Here is a 21,151-nt window from a genome sequence, read left to right on the forward strand (position 1 = left end):
TTGGAGCAAAAGTGTATGCATTTGTGCATCAAAGTTTGGACAGCCGATTGTCTCTTCTTAAGAATCGCCCTGTGGTGGGGGTGGGGGTGGGGGGTAGTGGTCCATGTTCAAATCTCCCAGAGGAGGCGTTCTCTCCAGCCCTTCATATACCTGAACCAACCCTGCCCGGCCCCGTCCCAATTCAGCCTCCTCTTCCTGCCTGGCAGGACACGTTGAGGGGAAGTAGACCCTGGGACCCGTTCTCAACTCCCAGCGGTACCTCAGCAGCACGTTGGCACACGGACACTGGGGACCACAGCAACCATCCCAGGTGCTTACTGCACCATAGAAAAAAAAACTGACTGAGAACCCTGATCAGGACCGTTTCTGCTCTGAACAGCATGCTGGTCTCCTGGGCACCACAGCAGCAGGCAGACGCACAGCCCCAGCTCTGTCTCCAGTGTACCCATTTGTATTCCCACATCTGTAATTATGCTGATAGCTGGACATAGACACGCAGAACTATATAATGCTGTTCCCTTGTTCCTGAAAAAATCCTTCTGCAAAAGCCTAACTAGAAAATGCTGGGGCCACAGACCTCTAGATGTGTGGACTTCTTCACAAGAAGTTATACACACACACACACACACACACACACACACACACACACACACACAACATCCTTGAGATTCTTGATCTTCAGTGAGAACCACAGTGGGCAAATTGGTCACTTTCAAACTCGACCTCCAGAACTCCCAAGATCACCTCAGACCAGCTTCTGGGTCATCAGGCAAGAAAGAGAAGGAATGAGGAGGGTCTGGCCTCCTATCCCCACCCACCCAGAGTAGTGCCTGTTGCCTGGGTAAATGTAGTTTTGGAACACAGGATCTGTTGTCAATCTGGAAGTCCAGTAATACACCCTAAGAAACACAGGGACTCACATGGTGTAAAGACAGCCTCGATCACTAATAGAAGGGACCACTTGACAAATGGTGTGGGCGCAAGGGTAAAACACTTGGGAAAATAATGTTAAGATGACGCTTTAATGCACATCCTAAAGCGAATTCCAGAAAGATACAAGCACAGAAAAGGAAACCATACAAACATCAAAAGCTAGAAAAGAAGGTAGCAAATGCGAAAATAAATGGTCCTAAGTCTTAACTTCGTCTACATGACTGGAGTGAGAGAGGCCTAGAAATTTGAAATTTTGAAGCTAGCTGTAGTCTGAGAGTCTTTGCAGACACCCCTGTTTGTGGGAAGCCTCTAGAAAAGGCAGCCTTGAACGCAAGCGCCACCCAAACGTAGGCAGGTGGGCCAGGACACTGCTGCCCTTTCTTCAACAAGGAGTTCTTCCTGGTGCTGTTGTTCGAGGATGTTAGGTGCCGCCTTGGATGTTGATGCCCAAGAAGAACCGGATTGCCATCTACGAACCCTTTGTTGAAGGTGATGGTTGCCAAAAAGACGTCCACATGCCCAAACACCCCGAACTGGCAGACAAGAACGTGCCCAACCTTCACGCTCATGAAGGCCATGAGTCCCCTCAAGTCTCTGAGGCTGCGTGAGGGATGGAGTTTGCTTTGAGACATTTCTACTGGTACTCTCTACAATGAGGGCATCCAGTATTCTCCGAGATTACTCTGCACCTACCCGAGATCGCGTGCTGCCACTCCCGCGCCTGCAGCCGGACTGAGACGGGCAGGCCCCACCCAGGTCCAGAGGGTGAGCGGCCTGCAAGATTCCAGCAAGAGGGAGGCAGACAGAGAGACACCTACAGAAGGAGCCATGCCCCTGAGCTGACAAGAAAAGCTGAGGCTGGGGCTGGCCAGCAACAGAATTCCAGTTTAGAAGGAGCCGTCGTCGACACAGGCCAGCCTCAGCGACGCTGGAGGATTACGCTATGCTGAAATAAACCCGGAAGAAGAAAGCCAGTGCATGTCGACGCAGATCTTCCTGTCTCTGGAAAGAGATTTGTAACATGCTAAGCTCGAAGCAGCTTTCAGACCTTTTCGCCAGCCTCGGGACTCGAGCCTCGACCCTCTTACTCTAAGAAGGTCAGCAGCCGTGTGGCCTATGGGTCCCCTGCACTCAAGAGTAGTCGTGAACGGTATCCATCAACACATGGTTGAAATCCCTTTTGAAACATTGTTCGCTTTTTTGGGACTTTTGTTGTTGTTTTTGGTTTTTTGGTTTTTTGTTTTCCTTTTTTAACTTGATTGCAAGGTGCCTCAGGAATCTTGGATGGAGCAGTGCATTGTCAAAATCACCAAAATTACATGGCATGCACGCTTCGGTTACTTCCACAGGCACGGACTGTATCTTACGGGGCTGCAGCTTCCAGTATGTTCGCTCCAGATGTGCGACAGTGGATTGGACAACGAGACGTCACTGTGCTCACATGACCTAGGGAGACAGGCAACAGCTCATATCGATAATGCTCTAGCACCCAGATGATAGGTATGACAGCTGCTCAGAGGTCGGTTTCTGTTACATTTATTATTTTCTATTACTTATGTGGGGTGGGCCAAAAAGCCACAGCACACATGTGGACCTGGGAAGACAACCCACAGGAGTCAGCGAGGATCCGGGAGATCCAGGCTGCCCATAATGAAAGCCAACAAGAATTGCAGAACACGGTGAGCTACCCACCGGCCCTTGAGACAAGAAAGTACTCCCTATTTGATTATTAGACTGCTGATTTTTCCAGTTCAGCTCGGCATCCAGGGCTGAGAGATGGAAAAGCCAAACCTCCTATTTTCCTGTCGACACTTCATTAATAACAAATGCAGTCCTTTCTCTGATCGCAATTCCCCTGAATGACTTCTAAAAGCATCTCAAAGGCCCCTATGGAAGAATCAGGGAAGGATGAAAAGGCCTAAGGGAGGGTGACCTGAAGACCACCGGTCTCAGCTCAATCTGGACCCCAGGGAGCTCTCGGGCCTGGGCCACCAACCATGCAGCACACACAGGTGGTCCCAGGCCCAGCAGAGACCTGGTCTGGCCTCTGCGGGAGGGATGTCAGGGAAGGAGAATGTCAATGAGCATCTCCAGAGGAGGGGATGGGATGAGGAATGGGGGGAGGCTAAGAAGGGGGCAACGATGGACTGTAATAAATAAAAAATAATAAATTAAAATTTTTTAAAAAAATCTCTAAAGACCTCAGACCCCAACCTTCAGTTCCAAGCGATCAGCCTTCCCTCTTCTGGTCTCCTCAGGGAACAGAACACAGACAAATCGTGCAGAAATAATCGCATACATGGGGTTGTTGTTACATTGTTGTTGTTGTTGTTGTTGTTGTTTTAATAAAAGGAGTTTGAAGTAGAGCTGCCAATTTCAGCTTTGTAGATGGTTGACCAGAATTGATTCTGCCAATGACTCACTCTGTTGTTTTTTTATTAGGGCGCCCGATGATAAATGTAATGTCTCTAAAGAAATGGCCTTAGTGCAGTTAAAAGACACATCTATGTCATGATGGATGAAGCAGGAAGAGCAAGTTAGGGGCTTTGTCTGTCGTCAACATACCTAGTCCGTTACTGGTGGTATCAGGGACTTCAAAAACTAGTCCGAGGGGGCTGGAGAGATGGCTCAGAGGTTAGAGCACTGACTGCTCTTCAGAGGTCCTGAGTTCAATTCCAGCAACCACATGGTAGCTCACAACCATCTGTAAAGATCTGATGCCCCTCTTCTGGTGTGTCTGAAGACAGTAAACAGTGTGTTTATATAATAAATGAATAAATCTTTAAAAAAAAAAACTAGTCTGAGGCAGGACCACACTAGCTCAGGCTCAACCTCACTGCTATACAGCACACAGTTCTGGAGCCCCGAAGGTATGAAAGGTGACAGCATCATCTGACTCTGATTCCATAAGAGCAAGGGATTAAGTCATCCCTTGACTCCAAGAATTCTTAAGATGGTTGATGTTAACTATGCCCACGCCGTTTGTTTTCTGAGGAAAGATGACTAATTCAGGACCAGTGTTGAAAAGATTTGTTTGTGACGTGCTGTCAAGCTGTTTACGGCTGGCATCAGAAACAAAACCTGTGGCAGAACGTGATGAGAACTGTTTAGCAGATTTTTCATTTTTACTGGATGTGATGGTTTGAATATGCTCCAGCCCAGGGGGAGTGGCACTATTTGGAGGTGTGACCCTGTTGGAGTGGGGTGTGTCGCTGTGGGTGTGGGCTATAAGACCCTCCACCCTAGCTGCCTGGAAGTCAGTGCTCTGCTAGCAGCCTTCAGATGAGATGTAGACTTCAGCTCTGCCTGCACCATGCCTGCCTGGATGCTGCCACCTCCACCTTGGTGATGATGCTGTACTGAACTCTGAACCTGTAAGCCAGCCTAATTAAATGTGTCCTTATAAGAGTTTGCCTTGGTCATGGTGTCTGCTCACAGCAGTAAAACCTTAACAAGACATTGGATTTAAGTATCTACCTCAGTAGATAAGGTAAAGCAACTTATCAGTATAACCTCTCAAATCACACCAGAATTCCAACAGAAACCAAGATCACAGCATACTTGAACTGAAGCGATCTTACAGGTGCTAACATGCAGGCTAAGCACATGTCTCCTGGGGCCCATGAGACATCATCCTGCTTTTCTATTTGGTCAAGGAATCTGAAAACAGACTTCAGAATTTCCGGGGGGTAACATTTTGGTATACTTGGGACTCAATTTTCAGCTGATGTAAATAATGTATCAGTGAGTTTTCTAATGGGCAGAGCCTGCCCCTCTGGTATTGACTTAAACATGTGATTGTGCCTCTAAATCTAGACTTCGCTGGGTCTGGCTTCCCAGAGACAATGATCCTTGATTCAAAACACCTCCTTTCGGGTCCTCTTTTTAGAATCACTATATTTGTTCCATTGCTTTTTGCTTTATCAATGGTGGTAGTACTGTTTTCTTAAGATGTACAGATGGTGGCATGCCACATGGGGTACGCCCCAAAGCACACCCTCGTTTTCAGTTAGTGCCCTGGATTGTAAACGAACTCAGCTTCTCTCAGACCTTGGCACCCTTTGGTCCATTAAGTAAAGTCTTCTATTAGCACCAGTGATTCCAGAATGGGTTTACAGTTTTAGGGCTTACAGTCCTTCTGTCCCCTTGGCATGGAAAGATTTGCCTCAACTCTCAAGAGACCTTTCTCATGTGCTCCCAGTGAATGTTCCAGTAACTCTGCTGAACCCCCAGGGGAGAGGGGCTGGCCCCCTCAGTTCTCTTGCTACACTGTAGACACAGTATCGCTGATGTAGCTCTCTGGCTACATCAGAGAAGCATGGAGCTTTCAGAAAGGAAGCTTTGGGTCACGAGGAAGGGGTAAAATGAAATTCCTCTAATTCCATTCTGCTCCATATATGCTACTGGGGCTCCTAACTTTTGTTGAGTTTGGGAGAAAATAAAATAAAACTGTTCTCCTTTTTAGTCACTCTACACTTCTCAGCCAGGAAAGCAGCAGATGTCGGCAGACCAGATGGGGATAGGGGTGGGCGTGGGTCATACTTATTGTTTCCCACAAGGGAGAAGAATCGAGGCCAACAGAGGGTCAAAGAGCCTAAAGGCACCATGCTTGCCCTAAGCTGCCCCTGTAATTCTCCAACCCTCACTTCTCCATATTTTCTGTTCTAAGGATGGTGAAGACACAGAGAACAGAGATCTCAGAAGACGTCTGTGTTACAGTAAACACTGTGGACTCACAGACATTGACATCCTCTGTTGCCATTCTGATTGGTAGGCATAGATTTAACTCCTCTGTGACCCGGGAAGTTCTTTCCACCATTGATAGAAATTACACCAGACTGGCTATCACCAAGAAGTGGAAGATTAATTGATGTCATGAAAGGTGTTGGGATCTAAATGGCATGGGTCAAGTCTAGTTCTGAGGTAGCTGGCAGACTTGAACGAGCCTGCTGTCTCTCAGCTCCACGATTCTCCAACAAGCTGTCCCCTTGTGATAAAAGGACAGTGTAGCATCACCTTTTAGTCTTCTTCCTTCCAAATTCAAATCCAGCAGAACAAGAAAGTTCAAAGGAAGAGCCAGGAACTGAGTTGCTTTGCTCGTGCAGGAGCCAAAGATCAGTCACTGCAGCCAGGGTGGAGGAAGATGCTGAGTGTCTCTCAGCTTAGGCCTTGTGCCCCAGGACATCGATCTCACAGTGTTTACAGACAGGGAGGTGGGGGCTAGCTCACGCCAGGCAAAACCAAGCCTTTGTTATGAAAGGAAGGTGGTGAATTCTAATCAATGATAGCATAGGACCACAACAGCCAACCACGAACCTGGGTTGTTATACAGATATGAATACTAAAATCCCCAAATGCTAAATGACTGCCCTTGTCATTGAGGAGTGGCATGCGATTCAGTGATATGTTCGAGACTGACAAACTGAGAGCAGAGGTTGTTCCTCAGGCAAACTGGAGCAGGGGGAGGTGGTCTAAGGCTCTATCAACAAGGAGGATGAAAATATTGAGGCTGGAACTTAAAGTTCTATTTGACAGCCATAGGTATAACTATGCAGTAAAAACTATAGTTTACATAGTAAATCTTTCCCAGAAGCCTGTGTGTTAAAATCTTGGTCTCCACCCTGGTGCACCCCTTGAGACAGGTAGAAAAATTCAAATAACTAGTGAGAAGTCTCCAGGTCATTGGGTGCCCTTGAAGGAGCTAAAGCTTTTCCTGTTTTGGTGGCTTTTGACCATGAGGTGGTTGACATTATTCTCACTACCACCACCATCCTACCACATACCCCAAAGAGCACAGGCCAATCAACCACCAATAGAAGGTTCTGGAAGCATGAGACAAAATCTTTTTGATTATTTAAGGTATTTTGTCACAATAACAAAACTAATTAATGTACCTACTTGTCAGGCAGCTAGCAAAGGAAGTTATCAGGCGGTCAGACAGCACACTCTGTGATTCACCAGTCGGGTGGCAATGGCAAGACTATAACCACCTTGTTTTGTTACCTGGAATAGTGATCCCCTGAGGGGCAAGTAATGCCTGACCCACAGAGGCCCAGCAAAAGCTCAGTAGTACTGCTCTGGAGATGCTAAATCAAGAATGCTGACAAATAGGAAGGCCACAAGAAGACAGTAGAGAATGGTTACTGCCAGGATCAACTGATGAGTTTGCTTTTAATCCTCCAGAAAGAATAATAGGAAAAGATGAACCTGTTAACATTTTACTCTTCCAGGACCCTCTGGCAGCAATATGATAAAACATGGTGAGCAACTCCCCCTCCCACCACACACACACACACCTGTTCACCCACAAACTAGGAAAGTGCTTCCTCACTGGACACCAAGCCTGTAATACCTTCACCTTGGACCTCCGGCCCCTAGAACTCCAAAGCTATTTATTGATGAAGCCACCAGTCTGTGGTCTCTTGCTATGACAGTGGGCGGGATGCTCAGTATCCTATGTGGGAGCTGATGCTAGACTCTTATTGGCCCAGAATTCATCGAGTCCCCAATGCAGTGGGTACAGCCCACCTCATCAGTGAAACCATCATCTATAAAACGTGTCCCATCCATAGCTTTAAAGCAGAGGCTCCTGGTCACAGATGTTGCTGACTTTAATAGAACTATCTCATGTGGAAACAGAAGCTTCCAATGCTATGATCCAAATGCTCACTGCTCCCTGCCCTCACCCCCTGTTTCAATGATCTCTACGGTCTCTAATTCTTATTTATGGAAGCCCAGTGACCTGGGTTCAATCCCCGGAAGCTGTGAGAAGCACACACATATGCATACGTGCTTACTGAAAAAGATCCACATCCAAACATGAATGAACCCTTGTATTTTTGAAAGTTTCTAAAACATGCCATTTTTCGAATTAGGAAAAGTGATGTCTTTGAGATGCTGCTTCAAAGGACTGCCATAGTGGCATGAAGTAGGTTGGAAATACATACAAATTTATCTTTGGGAGAGCACAAGCTGGACTCGTGATCTAGCTCTCCATTCATGCGGAGGTTTTTGAAGATGAAGTAAAATGTATATTATTGTTCTCTTCTAGTAAACAAAGTAAAGTAGTAGGTCTAAAGTCAATCTATATGTACACCATATACATAGAATCTCTCCTCCTGGGTTCCTTCCTCTATTCAGGAACCTGCTCCTCTCCCCATTCTGGGCAGGTAACAGGTGCCACCCTGTACTCAGTGGTGAGATCAGGAATGCACAGAACTTCACGAGCCTAAATGAGTTTCCCTCATTCCTGTGATCAAGCGGGATATAGGAGAAGGTTGAGAACTGACTGAGAGGAAGAAGCTGGGTTTCTGCACACACTGTCAGACAGGAAACGACACCACACAGACAGTGAGAATCTTTATGCATATTATCTGTGATCAGTACAGTTCTCCAGAACAAGACAGATGAGAGAGAGAGAGAACATCGTTCCAAACAGTTACAGCCATAGGTCGACATTACAAACTAGGTTTAGATCTAGATCGGTTTTTGGAGAGGACTGAGGTGTAGTTGACATCCAGAAAAGTGTGAAAAGGGTACAGAGCAGACTCGGAAATAAGCTGCAACCATTAAGTTCTTCCGGTGTTCGCATACAGTCTCCGACACTTGGGGAAGACGGCCAGTCCATATCCGCCCCCTTTGTACATGCTGCGGGGTGGGGGAGGGGAGGCTATTACAGAGTTCTTGTTCTAAGTGGCAAGGCTAAAAGTCCATCGGTTCACATTGTGATTGCCCGGCACGGTGCATGCGCATGGTCAGTACAGAGAGCTTTAACAGGGGTCTGTTGGGTTTCCTAAGTCAACTTGGTCATTTTTACCACCAAAAAAAAAAAATGTTTTTTCTCCCAGCTATTTGTACAACTGATACTCGTCCACACCCTGTGCTGTCTCACCCGGCTCTTTCTCAAGACATAGCGGGAAGAGATACTGAGAGAACAGTTGGTAGACAGCCCCACCTGATTTCCCATCTCCTCCCTCCAAACACCCAGACCTCAGGGGAGCCAGGGAGCTCTTGGGGGAGAGAAACATTTTCTATTCAAGTCAGGCTTGGTGTGGGGGGGAGGGTAAGGGGGGAAGGTGGGGGGATTCGAATGATCAAGGAAAAAGAGGATAATGAGGTGGTCATTGTAAATGAAGTTTAGTGGATAAAAGAAATTCTTTTCTTGTGCTTAACTTTGGAAAACAGTGGGTCCCATCACCTGGGGGTGGCATTCAAAGTAAGGCCACCCCACCCCCTACCCACCTACCCCGGCCTTCCCTCCAGGCAGAGGGAAGCTGCCTGATAACTTCAGATCGAACTCAGGACCAAACAAACTGTAACGACTTCTAGCTATTTCATCTTCCTGTCCTTTGGGGTAAAAATACCATGTGGGGGATAAAATGTGTCAATCCTGTAGCAGCTTTTCATTCAAAAGAGCCCACACAACTCTACTCTATGTGATTAAAAAATGAGTACTTCTCATTGTAAAAAACCTTCTGAAACCAGCCCTGGCTTCAGAAATAGCAAAGCAACTCACTTGAACCAACGCTGCCGGCTTCAACAGAGTTCCTGCCAGAACCGCCCAAGGTTTTGGGGAAGGAAGGTTAAGATGGCGCCGTATTGGGCTAATGACGGCGGAGACTGAGTGGAGAGCCCTTCATTTATCCAAAGGATAGATGCATGAAGCATGTTGAAAAGGAACTAATTTTTTTCAAAGGTGAGGCAGTTTCACAGCTCCTTCTGTGAACACCACTCCAGGACTCTATACCATCTAGAGAAAGAGCCTTTGAGTCAGGAGGCTGTGTATTAAATATGGCTTCCTAGTCTCGGCTCCCACAAGCTCAAAGTCAGTACTCGTGGACAAAGAGCAGTAAGCCAGGTTATCGTACTAGAAGGAACAGAGTGAGGTCCTGTGGCGCACTAGATTGTTTACCTCGAGTTACTGAAGTGCCGTTTCACCTGTGTGGTTCAGGGAGTTCCCGACTGCATAGTAAAGACAAGAGATGCTCTCTCGGATCTGCTGGGACCAGGGTAGGAGTGGAAAGATAGAACTAGGGGAAGAGGGCCTTCTCCAGAGAAAGGCAGTGTTCAAGTAACAAAGTAACAAAATACCACAACCCAAAACCACAAAATTCAAGTAACAGTCACTGTGCGGTGTCCTGGCTTTGAGCTGCGCGTCTGCAATGGAGTGAGAGCTGGTAGCTATCAGAACCACGTTCAGAGGATGCTCAAGTTCCACACAGAGCCCATCAAGTCCTTTCGAGAAGAAAATGAGCCTTGGGAAAGGTGGAAATCAGCAAACCGTTCAGAGTAGTTGTTTAATGCATAGCCCACGTGGATCTCTGCATACGGTCTTCGATTTGGTTATTAACTTCAATTTCAACTGATTTAAAGGTTTTCTTCTCACGGGTAGAAATAGAAAGTTACAGAAAGGCTATCTTGACATTTCTGCTATGCTTTAGCATATAAATAAAAAATAATCTGAAGACAAGTATTAAAGTATACAGGTGCGTGCGTGCACGCACGCACGCGCACACACACACACACACACACACACACATATGCTTGCACATGCTCACACACGCACACACAGGCACTCTAGCTCATACACACACAAATCCCCTCCCGTCCCCAACAGAGCAGAAAGAGGAACATCAGAAGTTTTTTGCAACTAAGAAGCTTACTTTCTACGGTTTTAGTTCTAGCAAGCTGGTATTCGTTCATGCTTTAGTAAGTGACGTCCAGAGGACGGAAAGGCCAAGGAATGTGTTGTTTCAGGGATCCCAAAAAGGCTCTGAGAAGGCCAGAAAAGGACTTAACAGTCTACAGATTGTCTTTTCTAAAGAGCTCACAAGGAAAATTGGGGAAAACTCCATACTTGAGAAGCACTAGATTTATTTAGTCACAAGAATCCACTTGTCAAGTTACCCAGAAGGTGGGGAAAGGTCCCATCTGGTTCCCACCACGGAGCTTCCGGTTCCCGTTTGGATAGACTGTTGGTGCTCAGCTCTAAACCTCTCAGCTCGTTTTTTATTGGACAAATGAAACAGGAAGGGCCTGGCTAGCTTGCTTTGGCCGCCATGCCTCGCCTCGTGAGTCTAGCCGCTGAGCCAACCACTAGGAGGCGTCATCGCTTCTTGGTGCTGCTGCTCCCCATGCCTGACTTGCTGAAGCCCCTGCTCATCTGAGGGAAGTGCATGGTTGGGGTTCTTTCGGTAGGGCCATATAATCCCAAATTCCTGGCTGTGGCTGACTTTCGCAGCGGCTTGACACTGGGGAAGGGGCTGAAGATGGGGGTTTTGAGTTGCTTCCCGGGAGAGATTTGCTGGCAGTCTGGTTTTCTCCAGGGGCATCGGCTAACTCTGGGGCATGCTGCTGCCCCTTGGACTCAGTTTCTGCCGTAGCATCCCTTTGGTTAAGTTCCAAGGCTTCTAATTTCACCTGAACTGCAGCCACATCAACGTCAGCATCCCCAAATACGGGCTCTGGAGACTGCCCTTCGATTGTCCTCGGAGTGGCGCTGTCACCGCTGCTGCCCTCACTCTGAGCTGTTACTGCACAACTGGAGGGAAACTCCTCAGCTGCCCCCAAGCTGCTGGTCTTACAGCTTTCATTCTGTTCTTCTATTAGCCCTACTGTGTCTCCACAGCCCAGATGGCTCTTGGTCCTTGGCATGTTCTTTTTGTGGACTCGGATGTGAGTCCTCCATGGAGAGTTGAGCTTTGTCTTAATGTCTTCGTAGGGGACAGGAGATATTTTTCCTCCCGCATGGCCAGGCATGTGGATGACTGCATTCTTGGCTGCTCTGTTTGTAATTTTCATCTTTTTCCCTAGAAGAAGATGGTTGATCACCGGAGAACTATTTGCCTGAGATGGGAGGATGCTGGTCACTGGCCCTTTGTCTGCAAGAAAGGTTGAGAGCCTGTGTGAAACACATCATGCAGAAACACATCTGTCTTCAGGACAATCTCACAGAGCATTCCTTCCCCAAATCTTTTCCCCAAAAGCTTTCCGGATGCTGGCAGAGCCATGTGACTGAGGACAGTAGAAACTGACAACCCTAGTTTGCCTGGGATGCCCAGTCCCTCCTTCTTCAGATAAGAGAGCACCGAGGGCTGGGTATGTTACGGTTTAAATGGGTATATTCCCCCAAAGGGCTCCTGTATGGAAGGCTTGCTCCACAGCTGGTAGACCCAGTTGCTGATGACATCATCATGCCATTGACCTAACATCATGAGGTAATTGTTCCTCAAAGAATTTACAGTTGAATCAACTGTTTGGAGGTGGTTGAAGGTGACCCTGTAGAAGTGGGTCACAGGAGAGGGGGGAGCCATTGAAGGGTGTATCCTGTTCCCAGTCTCTTTCCCTGTGGCTCTGCTTCCTGGCTGCAGTGTCATGAGCAACTTTTCTCTGCCATGACCTCTTCCTATACCCTCGTCTTCACTACGTCAGGCCATGGAGATGGAGCCAACTGACCACAGCCTGAAACCTGGTGACCCTCAAACCAAAATCAGCCCCATCATCCTTCAAACTGTTCCTCTCAGTTATGGTCAGTCATGAAAAATCTAACAGAGACCTAAAACAGAACAGGGACTCTGCTGACCCCGTGCGTTCCTAAAGAAAGCTCAGACTTCCTAATGATTTTTACAGAGTGTCTATCTCTGAAAAGCCACCTTAGAGGTCAGGCTATCTAGAAAATCTTGGAAAAAAATTTTAAAAACAATACAATAAACTGTAACGACGTGAGTTAACGAGTCATCGGACTCTGAGAGGCAGGAAAGCGGCACGCTGCACAGCTCGGAAGACCTTGTCAGAGGGAATACACCCAGTGGGCTCACGCTGTCCCCAGGCCTGGCCCTAAAATGAAACCTGTGCCCTCAGCACAGTGGGCTTTGGAAGCCAAAAGACAATTAGAGCAGCAGTGTCCTGGGGGCACTGATGGCCTGATGGTCTCCTCCTCTTGAGGCTGTGACCAGATTCCTGTCTATGAAGTAGAATTTCACACCACGAGCCCCAGGAATGAGGGCAATGCCCAGAAGCACTGAGGAGACATCTCCCCACCTGAGCTAAGTTCCCTTTCTCCCTGAGGCCTGTGCCATCTAGCCGACTTCCCTCCACCCTTCTCAACTCTAATCATTTATCTCCAGTCACACCTCAATCTCACTAAAAACATTACCCACATCTCCACCTCACATGATGCCATCTTCCGCAGCAAATTTACTGTTCTTGGATGGACGTGCCCATTGCCTGATGGTTGCTCTCCCTCCAATGCCTGTCCTGAACCACCTTGCCACCACCAACACACACACACACACACACATGCACGCACGCACGCACGCACGCACACAAATGCATCCCCCCCCTCTGGTAGATGCCTGCCTCTGTCCTACTTTCTCAGCTCCTTGTCCATCCTTAAATTGCCCAGCACATGTTTTACACGTGTGCTGCTCAGCAGAGCAATGGCCACACTAACAATCATACATCCCAGCCAATGCCTTTGCCACTTCCCAGAGAAGCTCCAACCCCAGATCGAAGTCCTACATTCTCTTCTCTAAATCCTAGCCCTTCAAGTTCATGACTTCTTGTTCCATTGGGACCTTGATGTCACCAAACAATCTTTCCTCCTTTCCCCTCTTCTCTCAAACCCTTCGATGATTTATCCCAATCTTTATTATTGCCCTTACGTTTCTTATTCTCAACTCTTCCACCATACTCCATGCAATAACCTTTCTCCTAATCTTCCCGAGAAAACAGAACCTCTCAGGTCTTAAAGACCTCGACTTCTGTCTTTTCTACCCTAGGAATCTGGTACCTCAGGCTTTCCTTACCCTAGGAATCTGGTATCTCAAGTACTATTCATATCACCCTTTCATTCTCAAAAGCTGAAGTCTTTTACTGTGTCTTAAAGGTAACTCACATATTTAATCTCATCTCCTCCCATCTCCTCTAAAACCTTACTACTCAAAGTCCAGGCCCTACCCAGGAGCTGAGGAAGAATCAGCAAACTTGCTGAAACACATTCTGAACTTCAGCCAATCTCTAAATGGCTGTACGGGCACCCTAAAACTAAAATGCCAACGCTCCACGACTTTGCCTCTGAGCTGCAATCTCCCCTTCTTTAAGGACAACAAAGGGAGCTCTAGAGAAGGGATCAGCAAACCTCCCAGACTATAAATCTTTTAACTACTGTAGCACTGAAGCAATTATAAACAAGGTGAAAAAATGGGAATAGCCATGTTCCAATAAAACTTTATTCCATAAAAACCAAAAAACAAAAAACAACAACAAAAACTATACAAACACCAGGCAGCATTTGGTCTTAGACCTTAAGTTGCTGATTCCTGACTAAAGTACAAGCTACCGGACAAACTTAAAACCCAGCAGCAACTGCTCACCATTCTCTCAAGGATATTTCTGACAAAGGACTACACTAAAGATGGCAGTGCTCTGACTCTCACTGTGGCCTGACCACTCACAATCACTGTAAACCCCAGACAAACGCTAACCTGTTAACCCTTCCTGGGAGATATAAGGACAAAGGGAGGAAATGTGTGGGCCAGGGTTTTGAAAACTAAAACATTGTCATTGTGAGTTTCTTTCATGATCGATCACCTTCTTGATGAGTCAAAGTCGATAGAGTAAGAGCCTTCGGGATTTCCCTATTTTCTTTCTGATGTTTTCTCCAGGTTTTTCTCAGTGTTTGTCTGAGATCAGTCACATGCTCTGAAGCCATAGGCCGAATTTATGTTTTTGTGAACTCTGGACAGACAACATTTTCATTAGGAACAGGAGAATCGCTCCCAAATCAGCATACATTAAACAGCAAGGTGGATTGTCCACTGTGATTTGAGCGATTATAAAGGGGGGAAAGAAGCTTGACAATCCTTGGAAAAGAGCGTTGTCACCCAATAATCGTTCTCCTCACACAGTCCCAAGACACTGAAGCTGGCTTAACCGTGAGACACAAGATCTCATTTTTTTCTGTCTCCCACCTTCCGTGGTCACTGTACCTGTTAAATTACTACTTGACTTGCAAATGCACAGATGACTATATCCCATTTTCAGGTGTTTACTTTTCTTCCTGTTTATTTGTTTGCATGTGCATATGTGGACCACTGCACACACTCAGAGGTCAGAGGTCAGCTTTCCGAGTCAGTCCCCAGTATTACTGACTGAGCTCAGGTCATGGGGCCTGTGCAAAAACACCCCCCAACACACACATATCTCCCTGGCCCACGCTTGAATTTCTAAGATTTCTCAAGTCCAAGGATTGCATAGCTCAGCAGCACTTTGATCATTTGTAAATCCTCTCGGCAAGCACGCATAGTAAACAGAGTATGATACCATCCATGGCCTGATCCTCGGGACCTAAGAAGAACCCAAGGTCCTGTTCTTCTTTAGATCCTGATAAAATAAAGTTGAAAATGAGGTTCTAGATATGCGACTGCCTGATACCCGTGTGTGATCGTGTTGGCTAATCTTCACGGTCAGCTAGACTTGGAATCACCTGGGAGACACACCTCTGGGCCCATCTGTGAGGTACCCAGCGAGGTTCCCTGAGGAAGGAAGACCCGCCCTGATCATGGACAGCCTCATCCCTTGAGGTCTTGGACGGAATAAAAAAGGAGGAAAGATATAAAGTACCAGCACTCACCTCTCTCTCCTCTCTCTGTTCCCTGACTGCAGGCCAAGCATGGCGGCTCCCTCACATTCCGGCTGCTCCCCCGCCCCCTTACAGCCCCTCCCACAACCTTGCTTTCCCCTCCTCGATGGACCCCGGGCCCTCCTACAATACAAAGGGATCCCTAACTTGGCTCGTGTAGGGTACCCGCCACCATAGTGTGAACTCTGAGGCCACCCTAGGGTCACTGTACACTGGGATGGGGTTCACACTGCTGGAAGAACCCCCTTACCTGCTCTTATGTACACCTGGTGGAGCTGCTGCTGCTGCTTCTTCTTAATGCGCGAGTACTGCCGCTTCAGGGCGTTGATGTCTGTGGTCATCCGCTCCGTCATCATGCTGTTGAACGCTGCGTGGTACTCACTTCGACACGAATTGATGGCTCCTGGGCTCAGCTCTGCGATGTTGTTCGACCTCAGGGTCTGTTCCTCCGTCCCTTCTGTGCCCCAGGAAGGAACAAAGTCAGTGGAGAGGACCTGATGGGAACGAACTACCCTACAGCCGGTCTTAACCTCCAAGAGATTCTAAACTAGGAAACCGTCCTCCGGGATTTACCTAGCACTGGTGTTGATTTGCTTCTGCGCTCCCTTAATGAGCTTGCGGGTCGGAAATGAGCCCTGGGCTGACCCATTTTGTGGGCGCTTTTTCCATGATGCAGACGTGCAATCAACTCTCTCCAGGTAAAAATCCATGCCACTTCCTAAAACACCCTCAGAAAAATAGAGTACCAAGATATACCATGACAGCTACTGTATGATCACCCTCATGCCTGCCCAAGAATGTATTAACCGTCTGTGGACTTTCCCAAGTACATTTTCAATACTTCTTTTTTTAAAGTAATACCTTTTATGACTGTATGAAAACTTAGACCACTGTGCCCTGAGAAGCAAATCCTTTTGTGCATTCAACCAGCATTTTCTGATTGTCTGTCGTGGTGGAGTTCTGTGTGATATGGTCTCTGACCCTGTGACATCTACAACTAGCAGATCTGTCCCTTAAGTAAGATCAAGACCACACCAGAGAATGAGAGAGCCTTGCTCTGGTGAGTGTGTGCGTTCACAGGCTGCCTAGGTGAGCACAGAGGAAACCAGAGTTCTCTAAAGCACCACATGGTACTGAGCATGGGAACCAATGAAACAGAGATCTCAGCTCAGCTGATGTCTGCTGGGAACGTCTCCAGGGAAACTCTGGGCATCTTATAAATGTACTTCATGAGTTACCGAAAATCACTTCTCTAAGGGGAAGAGAATTTAAAAAAAAAAAAAAAAAAAGAATACATTGAACAAAATCACTAGGAAGCACTATTGATGAGAAAGTGATGTCTACCCTGGTCTATAATTGCACAGAAAGAAAAACTGACCAGAGGCCAAGATCACAGACTCTAGATCCCTTAGCACTGGGACTGGGGGACAGATGGGTCAGTGGTTAGGAGCAGTTGCTATGCAATGATAAGGGTCAGAGTTCAAACCTCAGAACTCACTATGTAGCTCAGAGACTCACAAACATCTGTAATTCCAGCACCAAGAGATCTGACCACCCTCTTCTGGCCTCTGCGTGTACACAAGAGTCCACACAAATATGTCCACAAGGACACAGACACACACATCAGTCAAATAAATCATCAAACAAAGGGTCAATAAGAAACTACATAGCAAAATAATAAAATATTAAAAAAAAAAACAACTTTCACATTGGGGCTGGAGAGATGGCTCAGTGGTTAAGAGCACTGGCTGCTCTTCCAGAGGTCCTGAGTTCAATTCCCAGCAACCACATGGTGGCTCACAACCATCTGTCATGGGATTTGGTCCCTTCTTCTGGTATGCAGGCATACACACAGGGAGAATACTGTGTATGTAATAAATCAATCTTTTAAAAAAGCTTTAATATTAATAATTGAGTCCATGTCTAAAAACCGAGAAGCTGAAATTCAGACAAGAAAGGGCGTAGAAAGCGTCACAGAAATCAAAGGGACCTTGTGTCGCTCAGATTTTCAAAGCTTGTTTTAAAAGCTGAGAGAAGAGTACGTGTCACAGACACAGAGAGAGAGAGAGAGAACAGTGTGAACCCAGCCCTCCCCACTCCCCAGTGGAACTTTTTATAATTGTACAAACATTATTATAGAAAAAAGAAAGAAAGAAAGCCTTGCATGTAAATAAAAACATACACCGGAATTAATCAGACCCAAAGTCTATCCAACTCAGTGAATTAACGTCTAGACATGAACCCAGTCTCTAAGCAGGTGAACTCGCAGCTGGGCATGTAACTCGGCTGGCACAGAGTTTGCCTAGCATGCACAAAGCCCTGGGGGCAATCCTCAGTACTATACAAGCCAGGCATGGTCGGGCGTGACTCTAGTCCCAGCACTTGGAAGGAGGAGGTAATGCCCAGGATATATGACACATGGTGGTTCGGATGAGAATGCCCCCCATAGGAGGGTGGCTCATTATATTTGAGTCTCCTGCTGGTAGAACTGTTTCAAAAGGATTAGGAGGTGTGGCCTATTGGAGAAGGGGGCAGGCTCTGAGCTTTCAAAAGAGCCATCAATCCCCATGTGTTCTCCTCCGCCTTGTGCTTACCTTGGTGTATAAGCTCTTGGCTACTGCTCCAGCTGCATGCCTGCCTGCCTGCCTGCCTGCCTGCCTGCCGCCATGCTCACTGCCATGATGGCCCTGGACTCGACTCTCTGAAACTGTAAGCCCCAAATAACTCTTTCTTCTATGAGTTGCCTTGGTCTCAGCATCTTATCATAGCAATAGAAAAGTAAGACAAAGATGGCTTCAAACAATCTCGAAATGAGTCCAGGCTTGGGTACAACTCTCAAAACTAACACAACCAAAAGGCAGTGCCAGCAGCCACCTTTTAAATCATAAACAACGATAAACAGATGTTCAGTAATGTCAAGACAGCCAAGCTGGCAGGGGGCAAAGATATGGCACAGGGGCCCATGTGTCTGTCTCTGAATGCACATTTCTGTCCCCTTTGGACGAGAGGATGGGCCTCTTAATTCGGAGAGGCGGAGTAAATGTTCTAAGTCAGAGCTGCCACCTAAGACGGGAAAGGACCCAGTGGGACAACCACGGGCTAGCCTCTAAAAGCTCGTTAGACCGGACTGTACAGCCCAGAGGAAGTCGCTTCTGTGAGGGAAATAAAGTGTGGTCATCGATCCGGAGCACCACATTCGACAGAGGCAATACCAAATCGTAGAACGTCCAGGGTGGATTCATAGAGTACCAGGAGGTCTGGAGTCCTAGCTCAGTGAGAAAGGAGCTCTTTAAGAGGCTGGCGACAGCTGGGTGAGTGAGCTCTTCCTCCCTCGCGTGTGCGAGGCTCTGGGCTCGGCATGAAAGAGAGAGGATTCAGGAAAGATGGGGAAGAGAGAAGGGCGGAAGGGCAGGCGGGCACAGGCAGGCAGGCAGATCAGCGTTCTAAACATGGTCCTTTAAGAGAGCCTTAGGAGACAGTGAGGCCAAACATGCTCTGCTGCTTTGGAAGGGAGCAGTGGGAGCCCAAGGCTCTGGGTAGATCCTAGCAGTGTCTTCTGAAGCGATTAGTTTCTTGCCATCAAGAAATGGAAATATTCAGTCCTAACACGGAAGGAAGCCAGTCTTCAGTGAATTGAATTAAACCCCAGGAGGACGTATAGATCACATGCTCTACGCTGGGCTACTCTAAGTAGGGAGCAGTCAGCGCTGACGATGAACAAGCAGAAGCAAGAGAAGCTATAAAGGAAATGAAAGGGGCACTCTGTGGGTAACACAGGATACAGGCAGATCCTGCCAAAGGTTAACCCTGCAGAGAGAGGCTATGGGTGGTGGTAACCACTCAGAGAATCACTTAAGACTTCTCCAGGACACAGTAACAATGCCTCGTTCGAGTGAACCAACTCTATCCGGATCTGAACGAGGCCCCTCTTTACCTTTAATCTGCTTTTGGTACTTCTGCAGTTCAGGAGCCAGGAGCCCACTGAGCGGTCCGAGGCACCCCACGGCACTAGCGACAGCATCCTCATCGTCCGGGCCGTTCTCGTCGTCACTATCTCTGGACTTACTGTGTCGCCTTGGAAAACATAGAGGAAAAGAAATGGTGAAAATCAACTTTTAAAAGAATAGACTCACAGGATTTAAATGGTGTGTGTGACAGTGTGTGTGTGTGTGTGTGTGTGTGTGTGTGTGTGTGTGTGTGTATTTGTAAGTTTCCGGTTTTTCCCTGCCAATTTTTCCCTGGGTCTTGTCCTATCTAATTGCCATAGGTCAAGTTTATTAGCAATTCTTTTATATTCTCTAGTTATCTATGTATAGGTAGAGACATAACTGTGGATATGGATATATATATATATATATATATATATATATATATATATCCCTCTGTACCTGAAAGAATAAAAAATACAGCCAAAAAGTCAGAAGTTTAGAAATGCTATCTCACCCCTAAGAAGCCCTAAATACCTCAAATTCCAGACCCTGCTCTCTACCTGTAAGTAGGTAAAAGGTCACATTTTTTGAGCCTGCTCTCCCAGAAACTAGATAAAAGGGCTTAAAGACAAGGCCCTTAGACCTAGTAAAGATAACAGAAAGCTTCTCCCAGGAACTAGCTGACCATAAAGTTAGATTACAATCTTAAAAACAATCTTGAGAGACAGGAAGCTTCTCCTTGTGATTTTTCACTGGTATTCTCCACATTTTCCAATGACGCCATTCCTGCCCCCTTGGGTTGTGGCTTCTTCCTTTAAATACCCCTTCTCCCAGCTACTGGGGGTCGAACTCCTGTGCCCCTGCATGGGATACAAGTCTCGACCCCAGTGCACTGGTTCCTATCGATAAACCTCATGTGATTACAGCAAGGATGGTCTTGTGTGAGTTCTTGGGGGATCTCGTCATCCCGAGACTTGAGTGAGGGTCTCCCCACTCCGGGGGTCTTTCATACCTTCAATCACAAAAATATTTCAATATTTTACATAGAGCCTCCTTGATATTTTTCATAGTTGTATTAAATCTACACAGCCCATGTTCATAGTTGCTAGAGGATGCACACCTGAGTAGTTTCCAGTATTATCCTAGGAAAAAAATTATGTGTTTTGTATATAAAAATAAATCTTTGGAGGAATTCATATATAGAATTGCTGAGTAAAGGGAAACACATCAGTATTTGGGTCAAATACTACCAGATTGTCACAAAGCCTAAATAACATCTGATCCACAGTGTATAAGAGTATCTGACCTCGTGCACGACCTTATCCAGTAGTGAACCTTGCACACTACAACGCAGGACTGTCAGAGAAGCTATGAACAAAATGGCATGACTGTTGCAGATAACCAACTGCGTTCTGATTGGATTTGAAAGCTGCTCCACAGGACAGAATTCATGCCTGGTACTGTAAAGCCGGGCAAAGCCTATGGCTGAGGAGGACACAGGCCCTGAGGGGTGGGAGGACCAACTATTGTTGTTTTGTTAAATATTTATGTTTACGCCCACAGATGGTGTGCTGCTCTCAACCATGGTCAAAGAAGTTTTGCTTTACTGTGGGCAGCAATTAACATAAAGATTCCAAACTGTTCTAAG

At 46.8% G+C, this 21,151-nt stretch overlaps 1 protein-coding gene across 1 annotated transcript in view; it reads right to left on the reverse strand.

The window, feature by feature from the left end:
• Positions 1-10,858: 10,858 nt before the first annotated feature.
• The window catches only part of LOC116909493 (TBC1 domain family member 30-like), an 85,071-nt gene continuing 74,778 nt past the window's right edge, over positions 10,859-21,151 (reverse strand). Inside the window, 4 exon segments of the mRNA XM_032913095.1 lie at positions 10,859-11,214; positions 11,217-11,813; positions 15,825-16,031; positions 19,509-19,648. Of these exon segments, the coding sequence (XP_032768986.1) occupies positions 11,039-11,214; positions 11,217-11,813; positions 15,825-16,031; positions 19,509-19,648 (1,120 nt within the window). The 3' untranslated portion in view covers positions 10,859-11,038.

The sequence above is a fragment of the Rattus rattus genome, chromosome 1 (genome assembly GCF_011064425.1).
Source record: "Rattus rattus isolate New Zealand chromosome 1, Rrattus_CSIRO_v1, whole genome shotgun sequence".
NCBI classification, from domain to species: Eukaryota; Metazoa; Chordata; class Mammalia; order Rodentia; family Muridae; genus Rattus; species Rattus rattus.